Source organism: Gymnoscopelus braueri (genome assembly GCF_963280865.1).
Source record: "Gymnoscopelus braueri genome assembly, chromosome: 16".
NCBI lineage: Eukaryota > Metazoa > Chordata > Actinopteri > Myctophiformes > Myctophidae > Gymnoscopelus > Gymnoscopelus braueri.
The window spans coordinates 41,781,575-41,797,553 of NC_137616.1; the positions used below are offsets into that span (position 1 = coordinate 41,781,575).

Genomic DNA, 15,979 nt, shown 5'->3' on the forward strand with positions numbered 1-15,979 from the left:
CGTACAGGAACATGATGATGGAGTAAACATGGCTCACAATAGAACCTCTTTCTTTGAAGGTAAGAAGGCAACAAACCGTACAACAGACAGACAGGCATGCAAGGCAGGCTCGGTCGGCCACACGGCAAACCCGACGGCACCGACCCTCTTTATCACCCAGCAAACCACTGAACATTTTCTGTTCGCTTCAAACAACAAACAAAAAGAAATGTGTGTTTGGGGTCCAAACGGGAGCGTTGGCTAAGCTAAGCTAAGCTAAGCTAGCGTTAGCCCCCTAGATAGCGTTGACTCGAACGCGTAATGCACTGCTCCTTCCTCCTCCTCCTCCTCACCACCCCGGGGTCCAGTCGATATTATTATCAACGACGCCGGGCTTGACCGCCATGTTAGGCTCGTTATGCGTGAAGGAGGAGGTGGAGGCCATTAAAGGCACTGAGAGCAAGGCACTAAAAGGAGGGTGAAATGTTGAGTGAAAAAAAAAAGACTGGCCTCGCTAAAGTGCTGTGCTCGCTGTCATTAGCGCTGACGTTAGCTAACTGGTTGTCTGGCTGTTAGACACAGGGCCTTCCTGTCTCCCTAGCTCTGCTACTAGGCAAGCTAACGTCATGTATTATAGCAGGGTAATAGCAATGTTTTCCCCCAAAGACTTTCATGGGAAATTGATACGTGTTAAGGCCGCAGCGCGGACCCCCCCCCCCCCTTTTGAATTGACTTGGGAGACCCCAATGAGATCAGATTCTAGTCATTAGATTAAGTACTGAGTCCTACACAACTGTCTACTGTAGGTTGGGGGTGAGAGAAAGCTATAACAGTCGTTCTTACACAGTACATTTCTCTCATTGGATCACCTTCTTTCTAGTTGGTGAAATTATAGTGAAATTGACCACGTAAAACATGGCGTCCCTATTTTGTGATTGTCATGGGGGGGGGGGGGGGGGGGGAGCAGATCTCACAGTGCATTGCATCTCGATACGTGAGCTAATTGTAGATTGGCTATTTTAGCTATTTTTAACAATGCCTTAAGTGGCAAGTGTTACTAATCTTTTCTGGGGACCCCCCTTAATAACCCCTGGGGGTCCCAGGGCCCAGACTACACTGAGAACCACTAGCCCTAGAATGTCTGTGATCTTACATACATTTCAAGTATTCCAAATACACAGTCATAGATCTCTCTCGGTCCCCCACTGTGTAGTGCCCATCTGCGCGGCCATAAAAGTGCTCTAAACTCCGTCTGTACTCACCCAATAATTAATTCCTAAGACGTGGAGTCATATTTTGTCCTCTAGTTTCATATCCATGTGAAAGTTCTGCCAGAAAACGTGTGTTTAGTCAAATATCTCCACTTATTCACGAGCTGCACACGGACGAGTTCTGTGCGACGCGAGGGGCCAGGAATGATTGCAGCACTGAATATACGTAACTTCCATAAGGACGCACAAATGTTTGGGACACACAATTGACAGGTGCTTGTGATTGGTGCGGGGTAATGAATCATCACCTGCCAATTGTGTGTCCCAAACATTTGTGCGTCCTTATGGAAGTTACGTATATTCAGTGCTGCAATCATTCCTGGCCCCTCGCGTCGCACAGAACTCGTCCGTGTGCAGCTCGTGAATAAGTGGAGATATTTGACTAAACACACGTTTTCTGGCAGAACTTTCACATGGATATGAAACTAGAGGACAAAATATGACTCCACGTCTTAGGAATTAATTATTGGGTGAGTACAGACGGAGTTTAGAGCACTTTTATGGCCGCGCAGATGGGCACTACACAGTGGGGGACCGAGAGAGATCTATGACTGTGTATTTGGAATACTTGAAATGTATGTAAGATCACAGACATTCTAGGGCTATGAGAACCACTAGTGTGTGTGTGTATACACACAGTTAACAACCTGAGCTTGTTTAATATAAAGCATGTATACAATGCTACTTCACAGTTCCCATATTAGTCCTAAAGTCCATTTCAGTGCCATAGGCTGGCTAATAGATAGGTTTGCTAACTTTACGCACCTCATATCATATGTAACCAAAACTATATTAAAAAATCCAGAGTGTTATGGGTCCATTTGGTTAAATTTTGTACACTCTCAGTCTCACAGTGTTACAAATGGATAACTCAACACTGATGATTCTACCGTGTGCTTGGCCAGAAGACCAATGTTAATGCAAGGATGCACAGTGACAGTACTGCATGTCTTTTGTGCTACTATTGTATTGCTTGCTTACAATTGCAGACATTACTAATATGTGATTAGTAATTATGTGATTCACATAATATTCATTAAATAGAAGGAGTAGCTTTTTCACACATGGCCCCTCAAAGCTTGAAAAAGAGTGCCTAAATGTCATTTTAATAGACATATATAAATGCGCAACATTACGGCTTAAGTAATTACCTTCGCTACAGTCTATGTCTACTCTACACCATCATAGCTGAAGTCTGTACCTACAAACTCTATTCTGAACAGGATAGGTTGGCAAAATGTGCCATGAAATAAGAATCCCCGTAGCCTACTACATCAGATTATAGTATACTGTCTGCATGTTCTACTGCATAATACTAGTTTGAATTGACCCAATGTAGCCACAGTTCAAGGCAGGGAATGATGTAGATAAAACAAAGCTGCAGTTACAGTGTTGGTAAGTGCTATGGATTTGTACCACCATAACATACACAGTATGAAAGCCCTCTTTCAGCTACTACTCTTGATTACACAAGTTGTACTCCCTCACCATACTGTAGCTGCATGGGGTAATAGACATACACTGGTAGCCATTGAAGAAGTCCACTTAGAAAGTGCATTTATCCGCGGCATCTGTGCCACATTTACACTGTATAAAATAAAACTCCACCGACGTCGGTGCCTTCTGAAGGAGTAGATGAAGCAGGCCTGAATATTTCAAGTATGCAGTCAAAACTGACATCTAACAGTAGCTACATCTGTATGTAGGGCAGTGGTTGAGGTAATTACTAATTAGGTCTAAATAGTCTTGATTTAACACCTATACGTTGTTATACCTTTCAAGCCAGGAACACCTCTGTGTCACATTAGCTGTTGCTATATATATATATATATATATATATATACATATATAAAACATTTTTTTGGTTGAAATTCTTGAATTCAAATCTGATCTTTTTCAGAAAACTTAGGTCAGGATTTAGAAGGCGTTTTTACAATGGGCCTCAGGTCTAAATGGGCTAGAGGACTAAACTGCTGGCCTATGGACAGGACTGGTTGATGTTTATACCTTCTATTTGAAGAGTTTTATATTACGTTTCTTACAACACGGTGACAATTATTAAATGGACCCACAATGGATAGTTTAGCTTCTAGATACAGCACTCCTATGCTATTCCAAATTACATTTGGAACAACATGGATTACATGGCCTATTTTACCGGTCTTGGATGTAGACTCGTATCTGATATGCAGCGTTGTAAACTTTTGCTTGGACTTCTGAAAACGGCCTCATAAAATGACGTGACAAATCTTTAATTTCAGTGCAACTTTCGCATTGGTCCCTGCTAACATGAGAGGCCAACTGCAATGACGACATAAGGCGGCAGTAGGTCTCACACACGGAGCACGCCTTTTAAAGTAATGAGAATCATCAGAGTATATGTTTGTAGGGATTACCAGCAGTAAATATAAAAAGATGTTATCTATTTTCACATTGTGGCTCTGCAGGAGTCTAGCTGTCTAGAAGATCATCTGTCTGTCCCTGTGTGTGTCTGGAGATAATCTCGAAAACCACCGGACCGATCAGCACCATATTTATTGTGCACATTGCTAATAGGCCACACTATACTTTAATGTTATCATGTACCTTAATTCAATGGGGCTCTGATCTGGCTGACACTATGCCAAAATGTGGAGCCATACGTCATAGATATGTAATAAACAACTGATGTCATAGATAATTAATGTCACAGGCTGGCCACATTATTCAACGTTTTCATTTTATTTGCACAATGATATAGAAGACAGAAACAAACTGATACATTATTTGTTTTAAGTATTCTGGGCAGAAGTTGCTTATCGTAAAGCTTTCACCTTTACCATCTGAGAAACCAATTAACGTGTGTGTGTGTTCCATTTACCATTGAAGTAACAGGATCAAGCACCACATTTCAATATAAGCACTTATTTTATTTTATTTCTGAATCTTTGCTATTGTCAACACGAGCGTAATTACTACCACAGTGGCATGGTGACCACAAAATATAGCTTACTTTGAAGTGTACCGGCCATTTTGGAATGCTAACAGCTGTTGATGCGAACTTGCAGCTCTATCAGCCATCCTAGCTGTTTTTTAAACTGCGTATTGTACACATTCAGCTGGCAGTGTTCCGCAGTGAGAGCCAAGCAGGGTTGTTTGAACATTCCAAACATAGTGTCACAAGGAAATAACCCCAAAGGGGCGGCACTGGCACAGGAGGTATAGCGGCCGTCTGGGAGCCAGACGTTTTCTGGTTCAATCCCTGGCTCATCCTGGCTTTGAGTCAAAGTGTCCTTGAGCAAGACACTGATTGAACCCCTAACTGCTACCGATGAGACGGTTCATACAGTGCCTGGTTGCCTCTGCCATCGGTGTGTCAGTGAATGGGTGAATGTAATGCACATTGTAAAATGCTTTGGATGAGTTGTATGCTGTATCATGTTTTCTAGAGTAGCCAATAGCCATATATTTTTTGTTTTGTTTCAGACAACAATAAGTCGTGATTCCTTATGTACTAATGATCGCATTGCTAATTTGATAGATAGACGCTTAATTAAACCCCTCACGAGTAGTGGTGGGGTTTTCAGGCATATTACAGCATACATTCATTATCTGAGTAAACAATATATTTAACATAACATGCATAACTCAAACTATTATTTATTAGTCCTAAATGATATCATACATACTGTATAAAAACCTTTTATTTGAGCTGATGACCCATTGTCATCTGCTGTGTCATGGATCCTCTTGAACTGACCTGAGTTAATCCTGTATGTTCTTCTCCTTATTCATAATGCTGTTCTCATGGAAGCTCTGGACAGAACTGAGGGGAGGCGAGGTGGAGGCTACAAGCACACCTGGGGTTATTCCCTCTCCAATGACAGCGAGGAGACCAGACATGAGTAAGTACTTATGTAGCCCTTATTTTCTGAACCAACCTCTAAAATGCATATATATATATATACACACACACACACCGTCACACCACCGTCCCCCCAGCGTGCATTCACTTGCTTTCCACGTACAGTGCATCCATAAATACTTGTTCCGTGATGTTGAATGTGTATGCCCTCATTACACTCGGATCCTATTTTGTCCCCTCAACCGTCCAATTGATCCGTGCTAGAGAGACACGTACAGAATTCATCATGTGCGCTGCGTGTCTGCGCGCATGCTAGGGTTTCTTTTTTTATTGTCATTGCTCCTATGAATTTCCACCATGAACACAGAATGGCTCACGGAGCTGGAAAGTTGAGGCAGCAGCAGACCCTTTTCACAAGCCTGACAGACATTCTTCTGCTTCAGGCTGTGCACACAAAGTACATGTCAGATTTTCAGCCTGCTGGTTTTAATTGTCCAACAGTGTAAATGTGCCAGATGCACGTCTCCTTAATGTTGCGTCGCATGTCACCTCAATGGCAGTGCCGATGTTTTGCCTGAAGGAATGCAGCCATTTAGTCTGTCTTTGGAAAGTACCTTGGGATAGGGATGCAAACAAATGTACAAGACATTTACAGTAATTGCGCGATCGATGAATTGAAAAAGGAATCGCAATATAGTATGTAATCTAGTTTTGAGTTTGCTTGATAACCGCATGCGACGTCACGTCGTACTATGGATTATAGATGAGGCTTTAGCAGTAAGCTTTGTGAATGTAGCAGTGCACTGGTACGGAATCTTCTTTTTCTTTCTTTTTGAAGAACCGAGAGAAAATCATATCGTGAACCCAGTAACGCGAGTTGAGTGAGTGAGTGTCGCTCACTGGGTCTGTACATCGTTAACGGTAGACTCCGAGGGGACTCCTTCGGTAGATATACATACAGCTCATCCCAGGGAAACAGCACGGTAGATTACTTTATCACGGACATAAACCTGGCATCGCTCAGAGCTTTCACAGTCAGCCCGCAAACACCCCTGTCAGACCACAACAGAACCACAGCCTATCTAAACAGATCAACACACAGACACAAAGAACAAACGCCAAACAAACTACATACTATAAAAAAACGTTACAAATGGAATGAACACAGCGCAGAAGCTTTCCAAAATGCTATTAGGCAAAAACAAGTCCAATCACAACTGGATCAGTTCCTAGAAAAAACCTTTGAAGAAAACAGTGAAAGTGTAAACAGGGCAGTAGAAGGCCTCAATCATATATTTGAACTAACAGCCTCACTAGCAAACCTAAAAGTATCAAATAGGAAAGCCAGAAAAAATGTTGAGAATGACAAATGGTACGATAATGACTGCAATAATCTCAGGAAAAAATTAAGGAAACTATCAAACCAAAAACACAGAGACCCAGACAACCACAACACACGTCTCCAATATGGGGAAACACTGAAACAATACAAGAAAACAGTAAGAGAAAAAAGAGATCAACATGTTAGAAACCAACTGCAAGATATCGAGGATTCCATACAGACAAACAGCTTCTGGGAAAACTGGAACAGACTTAATAAGCTAAAACAGGACGAACTACCCATCCAAAATGGAGATATATGGGTGAACCATTTTTCTAGCCTCTTTGGCCCAATCGAGAAGAACAAAGAGCAAAAACAAATAAAAGATAAACTACAAAACCTAGAGTCAGCCGTAAAAGACTACCAGAATCCACTAGATTCCCAAATCAACCTAAAAGAACTACAAGACAAAATAAAAACACTTAAAACCAAGAAGGCCTGCGGGGCGGACGGTATTCTAAATGAAATGATCAAATTCACCGACCTCAAATTCCAAATAGCCATACTAAAACTCCTAAATATCGTGCTCAGCTCTGGGATCTTCCCCAGCACATGGAATCAAGGGCTGATAACGCCACTCCACAAAAGTGGAGACAAATATGACCCAAATAACTACCGCGGGATCTGTGTAAACAGCAACCTCGGAAAGATCCTCTGCATGATCCTCAACCACAGAATTCTAAACTTCCTCACAGAAAGCAATGTCCTGAGCAAATCACAAATTGGTTTTCTACCAAAATATCGCACAACAGACCACATTTACACTCTAAACACCCTAATTGACAACCAATTAAACAAAAACAAAAGCAAATTATTCTCCTGCTTTGTCGACTTCAAAAAAGCATTCGATTCAATTTGGCATGAGGGTCTGATGTACAAACTGTTGGAGAGTGGCATTGGGGGGAAAACCTATGACATCATAAAATCAATGTACACTAACAACAAATGTGCAGTTAAAATAGGCGAAAAGCACACAGACTTTTTCCCCCAAAGCCGAGGAGTTAGACAGGGATGCAGCCTGAGTCCAACACTCTTCAACATATATATCAACGAATTAGCAAAAACGTTAGAACAGTCCACAGCTCCAGGCATCCCCTTGGCAAACACAGAAATCAAATGCTTACTTTTTGCAGATGACCTGCTGCTGCTGTCTCCAACCAAGGAAGGACTACAGCAGCAACTTGATCTCCTACACAAATTCTCCCAGACATGGGCCCTGACAGTGAACCTAACTAAAACTAAAATCATGATATTTCAAAAAAGATCCAGCCGCCAAAACCATCAATTTTTCCTAAATACAATCCCACTAGAACAAACAAAAAACTATACCTACCTTGGCCTAAACATCAGCAGCACAGGGAACTACAACCAAGCTGTAAAGGACCTGAGAGACAAGGCAAGAAGGGCATTCTATGCTATCAAAAGAAACATCAAAATTGACATCCCAATTAAAACCTGGCTTAAAATACTGGACTCTGTGATAGAACCAATTTCCCTCTATGGTTGTGAGATCTGGGGACCATTAGCAAACCATGACCCTGAAAAATGGGATAAACACCAAACCGAGACCCTACACACAGAATTCTGCAAATCCATTCTCCGTACCCAGCGAAAAACACCAAATAATGCATGCAGGGCAGAATTAGGACGATACCCACTAATTATCAAAATAAAAAAGAGAGCACTTAAGTTCTACAACCACCTAAAAGAAAGCGACCTAGATGCACTCCATAACAAGGCACTCACACACAGCGAAACCCTAGAGAGATGCCCCCTCAGCCAGCTGGCCCTGGAACTCCGGGCACAAACACAAACAGAGCCACGAGATAGAAAACCCATTGGACTAAACCAAATTATAAAACAGCAAAAGGAAAACTACCTGACACACTGGAAAGAAGCAACACAAAAGCAGAGTAAACTAGAATGCTATCTGGCCCTAAACAGAGAATACGCAGTGGCAGAATACCTGAGCACCGTGACTGACCCAAAACAAAGAAAAATCTTAACTAGGTACAGACTCAGTGAGCACAGTCTTGCGATCGAGAAAGGTCGTCACAGGCAGACCTGTATCCCGAGAGAAGACAGACTATGCACCCACTGCACACAAAATGAAGTGGAAACCGAGCTACACTTCCTAACCGTCTGTCCATTGTACCAAGACATCAGAGACACATACTTCCCACAGATTACAACCACACACGGAGATTTTGAAAACATGACCAATGACAAAAAACTCCCATATCTGCTGGGCGAAGTACAACAATGTGCAAACACAGCAGCAAGATTCGTGAGTTGCTGTGATAGGAAAAGGATATCAAACGGAACACAACCACCCTAAAGACTAATCATTGGGTATATTCCGGCACTATAACTACACCCAGTGATCTTGGTACATAGAAATTGATCTATTGAAGATTCTGACTTTCAAATGTACATATTTTTTGTTTTGATTGTATTGCTGTATTGTTGTATTATGCTTTCTGCTTTGGCAATGTAAACGTATGTTTTCTCATGCCAATAAAGCCCTTTGAATTGAATTGAATTGAGTGAATGGTTACATCCCCACTACCGTGGCTTGTATCAGTAGTAGTACCTGCGTACCTATTATCTCTGGTCAGAGCACTCACAGATCACTCATACTGACCATATTATTTGCTCAGAGCAGATATAATCAAAAGAGCGAACATTTCGTTTGATCACATCTCATGTCGCGATCGCAATATCCAACCAGTTTATCACACATGGCATATGTTCACCATATCATGCGAGAATTGCGGCATTCCTATTTCCTACAATACATGTGACGATGATGGTGATGCGTACTAGTGAGGTCAAGGTTAATGCAGAATGTACACATTTAGAATATTGGCACCCCCGCCCATCTTTTCCTTTCCTCTCCTCTCCCCTTTGTCCTTCTCTCCAGCTTGTCGGTGATGACCATGGAGGAGGTGGAGCGACAGCAGACCTCCCCTGAGGGGAAGAAGGTACAGGCTACCTCCTTCTCTTCTCCCCAAAAGATCTGTTCTACGTTCTGCCTCGTGGCTGGCTGCTGCTCTTCTCTCTGCTTGTTGCTGTCATTCTTTTCCTATTCTTTCCTTCGACCCATCGCTAAGGTTTCTTTGGTTTCTCTCTCCAACCAGCCGTCTTCTCTACCACAGTGGTTCTCAACCTTTTCAGGCCGTGTGACCCCCCCCATAATAATCATATTTGAACTGGGGACCCCCTCACCCTGACAAGCACTTGGAATTGTAGGAGTTGAGGCATTACATTTGGTTTGACTCGGTTCCACAGATAAATATTGTGAAAAGGCGTTGTGAGCTTGTAAATCAATTCTTATATTATTTGACAATTTGGCCAATGTTTGACTAGTTTTTACAGTATACTTTTGATGCAGTAATGGTATTTTTTCCCCTTTTTTGGGGGGAGGTATTAAAAAGGTCTTAAAAGTCCGTAAATTAACCACTTCACTGTCATGTGGGAACCCCCCCCTGGGGGTCCCGACCCACAGGCTGAGAACCACTGCTCTTGTCTTCATTCACTTCCTTGCGTCGTTTTTAATCCACCCTCTTCCCCCCCCTGCCGTCTATTCCCTCTCTCTGTTCCATTATCCCTCTTTCTCTCCTCTTTTATTCTCCTCTCCTCTTAGTCTCTCTATCTGCCGCTACCTGTCCACCCCCCCCCTCTCTTCCACCATGACTCACATCCTCAGTACATCTCTGATCTCGATCAGGGACCCTGTTGGTGGGGGGGCGCTCCTCTATGGATTGTAATCTGTGCCAACCGCATCATTGGCATCTGGTGTCACGGGGCAATTGCACCCTGGAGGTCCAACGCACAGCTGGTAGCACTGGCTAGGGGAGTCATCCTCTATGGGGGTTGTCCTTGTGGTTCACGAGGTGGGGGGGGGGGGGGGCGCATGTGGCAATTTGGGAGTGGGATCACATTGTATTCCATTTATGTTTTCATTACATTTTACGCTAGGAGTGTAGCATTAGCAGCCCAATGTCTTTTAAGAGTCAAATCTTCTTTAAAGGACCATACCGGTGGTCTGGCTTGTCTAGCGACTCACGGTGTACTTGACATAATGGCTAACCATTTTCCCCCATATTTCCGTTTACTTTTTTTCTCTCTCTCTCTCTCGTAAGCCATTGGATTAAATTCATTTCAGTATGAAAATCAACATGAAACTAGGGGGACCTCAGAGTTACTGCAGGGGGGCGTCAATTTTTTTCTGTGATGGGAACCACTTAAACCACATATACCCTAGCTTCCCTATTCTGAGGGGACCATTTGTCAAAAATAGCAGATCTTCAAGCTCACCACACTGCAATGCGTTGTGAGCTTGTAGATCGGCTATTTTAGGCAAAGTGGTTTGGTGTAGAGGGGGAAAAAAAGAGAAGACCAAATACTGAGCCAAATGTCAAGTTTACTAAGTATGGGTTTAAGTGGTTAAATGTCTGAAAATACACATTGACATGAATCCAACACTGTTGACAGTGCTGTCAAACAAGTCTATGAATCTTATCGATGAAAACTATGAAAAAAGTTTTATCTGCAACACAATGTTATACAATAATGTGGTTGGGGTCCCCTGGTTCATCTCTCTCTCAGCTAAGGGGTCCTTGGGCTGAAAAAAACGTTGAAGACCCCTGCATTAGTGTTATGATCCTCTGAGCCTAGACAAACCCATTTTTATATGATATCAAATGCACAAGTTCAAGTATGTGGATCGAGCTGTTGCAGTTGTCCAACGTTTTACAAAGGAAATCTACTAGTTGGTTGGAAGCCATTTAGAAACGTGATTGTTCTGTTGTATGGCACTGGGAAATGAGTCGACTGCAGTGGTCCAGGACGAATCCACGAACGCAGACTTATACCAGGAAATGATGTGGTTTCCTGCATAATAACGGCTTTACTCACTTTATCACACTGTATATTATATTAAACAGATGTGCTGCTCTAACCGTTAATGCTTCCTTTCCAAGCAGATGCCTCCGCCGTGTAAATAATCGTTTCTCTCTCTCTCTCTCTGCCAGTCTGAATCCCTTAGGCACTTCTTGTCGTCGGATGCCTTGAGAACGTATGAAAGCAGGACAAACAATCACAATAGGCCTCTCAACAAACTAGCACCTGGCAAGAGACACGGGTATGACACGCTAAGGATTGCCTAGACCTGTGTTTGTTGCTGTTCACACGTCATCATGGATTACTGTTCTCAGTCATTTGGATTCCATAGAAGCCAGCATGTCTATTATGGAATGGAAGCATGTTGCGCAGCGAAAATAGCCGATCTACAAGCTCTCAATGCGTCGCAGACGCATTGAGAGCTTGTAGATGGGCTGTTTTCGGTCATCATTTTAAGATTGGAGCATTTGAAGTGTTCAAACTAGCAATCTGTTCTGAAGCATCTTCCATAGAATGTTAACCCATTAACTGCCAGAGGTATTTTCATATTTTTTTAGCCAGTGCCAGAGTTTTTCATTGTACTCAGGAGCCGAGATACAGAATTTTTAAGTTAACAAGGAAGTGGATAGGAGTCTAGATCTTCGAAAAATCATATCTCCTTGGTCTTTGGGTCAAATTGGATTATTATTATAATTTTTTTAATTATTATTATGTTTTAGTTCACGTAGATCTACGCGATTGGCACGTGGCGGCTTTAAATAGGTTCGCGTAGATCTACGTGATTGGCAGTGAATCAGTTAATAGTCTCTGATGTTTCATATAAAAGCCTCAGTGTGTGATTTCTTCACCTGGTACAGTAACAATATTACTAAAACATCATAATGTTCCATATTGCGTTAATTGTTTAGGAATCGGCGCAAGTGTGGGGGGGAGGGCTCCTTTCATAATGTTTCACAAATCGCACATTACTTCATATTAACAGTTTCAGACGTGAGATTTTATTTTGCTTTAATCCATGCGTCACACACGTCTTGCATTTTTTTCTTTTTTGAGATAGTGTAAGGATGGTGAAAGGGAGGACCCTGTTGGCAGTCAATGAGCATCAACATGACTTAATTTGTGTGCTCGAAATGTAGCGTCCTTATTCTGGGGAAAACATTGGCAGATCTACAAGTTCAGCGTATCGTTGCAACATGTTGTGAGCTTGCAGGTCACCTATTTTCGGTGATGAGATTTGGTGTAGAGGGAAATAAAGCGCCGATCAAGTACAGAGCGAACTCGGGTCAGGTTTACTAAGCATAGAGTGGTTAAATGTTTATGCGTCTGGGAGGGAACATTTTCGCATAAATGTCCCAAAAGTATGCAAAGAAATGTTTTTCTGCTGTGAATATATCAGCTGTGTTTGACAGACCATTTGTTCCTCTTTTGCAGTGAAGAACCAACTATCCCTAACAGAACCAACTATTGCATCGTCAGTCACACGCCAGGAGTAGTCTTACAAGGACGCAGCTTTCAGCACACAATAAGGAAACCAGTCCAAAGGTGAAAATACAGGTCACTCGGAGTCGGGTTCAATCTGTGGGTTTGTGTTTTGGGTTGTACATGTATATTGGCCATCAGCATCTGACTTAAAAGTTAGAGTGAAATCACATACACATTATTTGCCTATATAGGCTACTGCATCAGAAACCACGCAGTCTCATGATCTGGTTATGTTGGTTGTGGCACATATTTTGAGTATTCAGTGTTTCCCCTATATGTATGTTATCTCTGAGCACGCACAAATAAATTCCAAATCAACTGCAAGTTTGTTTCGGCAAAACAAATGTTTGAATATTATGTGAAATATTCTCCGTTTACAACAGAAGTCTATCGCGGCTCAGGGTCCGTCTATTTCCAGAAAACCATATCGCTTCAATTCAGGTCAGTTAACTTAGCGCTTACCGGAGCATCTCAGCATATTAAGTCAAGTTAACAGGCATCGGGGTATATGTCGACATCGAAGCAAACCAACTTTGATCACTGATCAGGAGGATTATCATTTACTGAAGACAAAAAAAGTCCTGCAACTTCACTCCATTACATGGACTGCTGAGTGCTGACTGCAACGCCTCCCAAAAAGAACAGATTTGCAAGTCGTCATTGCGTCGCAATGCAAGGTGTGTGTGTGGATACCTTGTAGTTATTTTGTCAAGAAAGCAACACTGTTGCCATGGAGTATAACTTCAGTTTAACATTACAACAAACTTAATTATTTGATTGGAATGCAGAAAACATCTGTGAAATTAACTTTTGAAGATCATCTTAATGATCTTGCACTTGCATGCAAAAAGATTGAAGCCTTAGCATTGCCCATACGCAGTGTTTTGCCTGGAGGCTGTACACGGCCACTGTGCCTCCGCGACAGCTGTCAATCTCAAAGACACCTGACTTCTTATTTTGAGGGCAACATTTTTTTTCATTATTCAGCGCCGCTGTATTTTTTCATTATTATTCAGCGCCGCTGTATCAACTTCATCCTAGGGGAAACACTGGTGAACATTTTTAAAATGCCTGTGCAATTTTAAGACGGTTTTGAGCCTTTGTCAATATAATTGGAGCATGGGATCAATAAAAGCAAATTAAAGGTTATATTCATACATAAAATCTTGAATTTACACCCATGTCTGTCAAACAACCACAGACTAGTAGACACTACAATAGGACTACTTGTACTGTTGGTAATAGTACTGTACATTTGATCAGCCAAAAACGCAGGTGGAGAGACCACAATAAACTAACGCAGGTGAACTGAATGCTTTAGTGAGATATGTTTCTTCTTTTTTTTTTTTTTTTTTTTAAAGCAGCCTTGACTTTAAGGAAAGGTAAGCAGTCACTCTTGAGCCACTTGCTTGGCTCAGAACTGGAATGCGATCCATTGCATGCACTTTTTGATATACTCTCTTTCTTAAAAAGAATACAAATGTATATTATACTCACAATTCTTTTGTGTGTCCTATAAGCGTCTCTTTGTACATTGACCTTTTCAGCTACATGCTGATTTCTTCCACCTTTTTGTTATGGTGCTCGTGGCTGGCTGTGGGTCTGGAATGGGATTTTGCTTTCTCTGCTCAATTGTTACGATTGAATTACAATAATATACAGTCAAAGCTTATTGGAGTTTATTGTTCAGTATGTGGGTTTTGACTAATGACATGTTCATACATACAATATTAAAAACATTACAGCTGTTTGTGATTTGGAAATGGGTAGTTTCCAGTATTTCTTACAGTGTATTCTGTATCCGAGTTTTAAACAGTACAGACGCACTCTTATTGTTCACCATGCTATGGTGAAATACTTGATGCCTTTAGTGCATGTTATCTCTGTCATCTCTAACCAACCTTTGGCCTGACCCTAATCGTGAATTGTGTAGTTTGCCATGTTGCTGGACCCATATGAACTAGTTGTTTGATATACTTCATAAATTCTGTTTCTGAGGGGCAAGAATTTAATTTATTTAACATTATGCATTCTAGTGAAGCCTCTTTGCATTTATACTCTGAATCGTTTATTTTTATTTAGGATTTTATTTCTGTAGCTATACCCATGTTGACCCTGTTTTGATTTACGTCATTTGGGTTTATTTTAGGAGTATATCCAGTACTCACCTATTGACAGTTTTATTTAACGTTATGGCCCATTTTCTTTTTAACATTGACCAGGAAATCCGCAAAAAAACAACCAAGAAATTAAGGGCCAGAAACGTAACGTCAGTTTGCGAAACTAGGTCAATTGAATAAGTACTGACCAATATCATCATTTCTTTTACCCTTCCAGAAATAACTTCTGCCCTACGCAGCAAGCGGTTGAAGTGGACAGCATTGTGCTCACGTGTCCAGACATAAGAGGTAAGCAGCATCCACATTCATGAGAAAGTCACCACATCATCTTGTTTGTGAAAGTTGTGAGTCTTTAACCCTTTTAAGACCTGAAGAAGCATCTGTTTCATTGTTAGATTTGAGCTAAAAAGCATTATTTTACACTTTCGCTATTCAAAAATAGCAGATATACAAGCTCATAGCGCGGCACAGAGTGCTGTGCTATGAGCTTGTAGATCTGCTATTTTTGAAAAATCGTGAACATGTGTGCAAATCTTGGAATATAAATTGTTTTAAAGCAAAAAAAATTTACTCAAATCTTTGCTTCTGGGGGTCCCTGGAACAAAATATTTTGAGATGGGGGTCGGCGGCCAAATGCATATCATGTTGGGGGTCCTTGACATGAAAAAGTTTGAGCACCACTGATATGGAAGCAAACGTTTTTTTCAGAATACTGTTGGGATTTAGAGGACATTTTGTAGAATCGGCTTCAGGTCTTAATGGGTTAATTCTCTGGTAGGATTGTTGACAATTTGCAGATAGACGAGAGTTTTCGGGGAGAACACTGTGTTCCCCCTGGCCAAGCATGGGAGGGAATGAATGGATGAAGGAAGTGCGTGTGCAGCATTTGCATGTTTTGTACATGTATTTGTGCGTCTATCTGTGTGCGTGCGCACACAACGTACTGTGTATGAGAACAGATACAGTATGTACTGTATATGTGGTGTTGGTATACGCG

The 15,979-nt window shown here is 41.7% G+C and overlaps 1 protein-coding gene across 4 annotated transcripts in view; it reads left to right on the forward strand.

Annotated features, from left to right (window-relative positions):
• Positions 1–15,979, forward strand: part of senp6a (SUMO specific peptidase 6a) — a 42,892-nt gene continuing 26,913 nt past the window's right edge. For 2 of the 4 annotated variants that reach the window (XM_080452584.1, XM_080452587.1), the window contains exons 1-7: positions 1–59; positions 5,044–5,134; positions 9,399–9,459; positions 11,512–11,621; positions 12,812–12,922; positions 14,224–14,244; positions 15,200–15,270. In XM_080452584.1, coding sequence (XP_080308710.1) covers positions 29–59; positions 5,044–5,134; positions 9,399–9,459; positions 11,512–11,621; positions 12,812–12,922; positions 14,224–14,244; positions 15,200–15,270 — 496 coding nt within the window. In that variant the 5' untranslated portion in view covers positions 1–28. The remainder of the gene's footprint in view (positions 60–5,043; positions 5,135–9,398; positions 9,460–11,511; positions 11,622–12,811; positions 12,923–14,223; positions 14,245–15,199; positions 15,271–15,979) is intronic. The other 2 variants (XM_080452585.1, XM_080452586.1) reach the window with 2 other exon arrangements.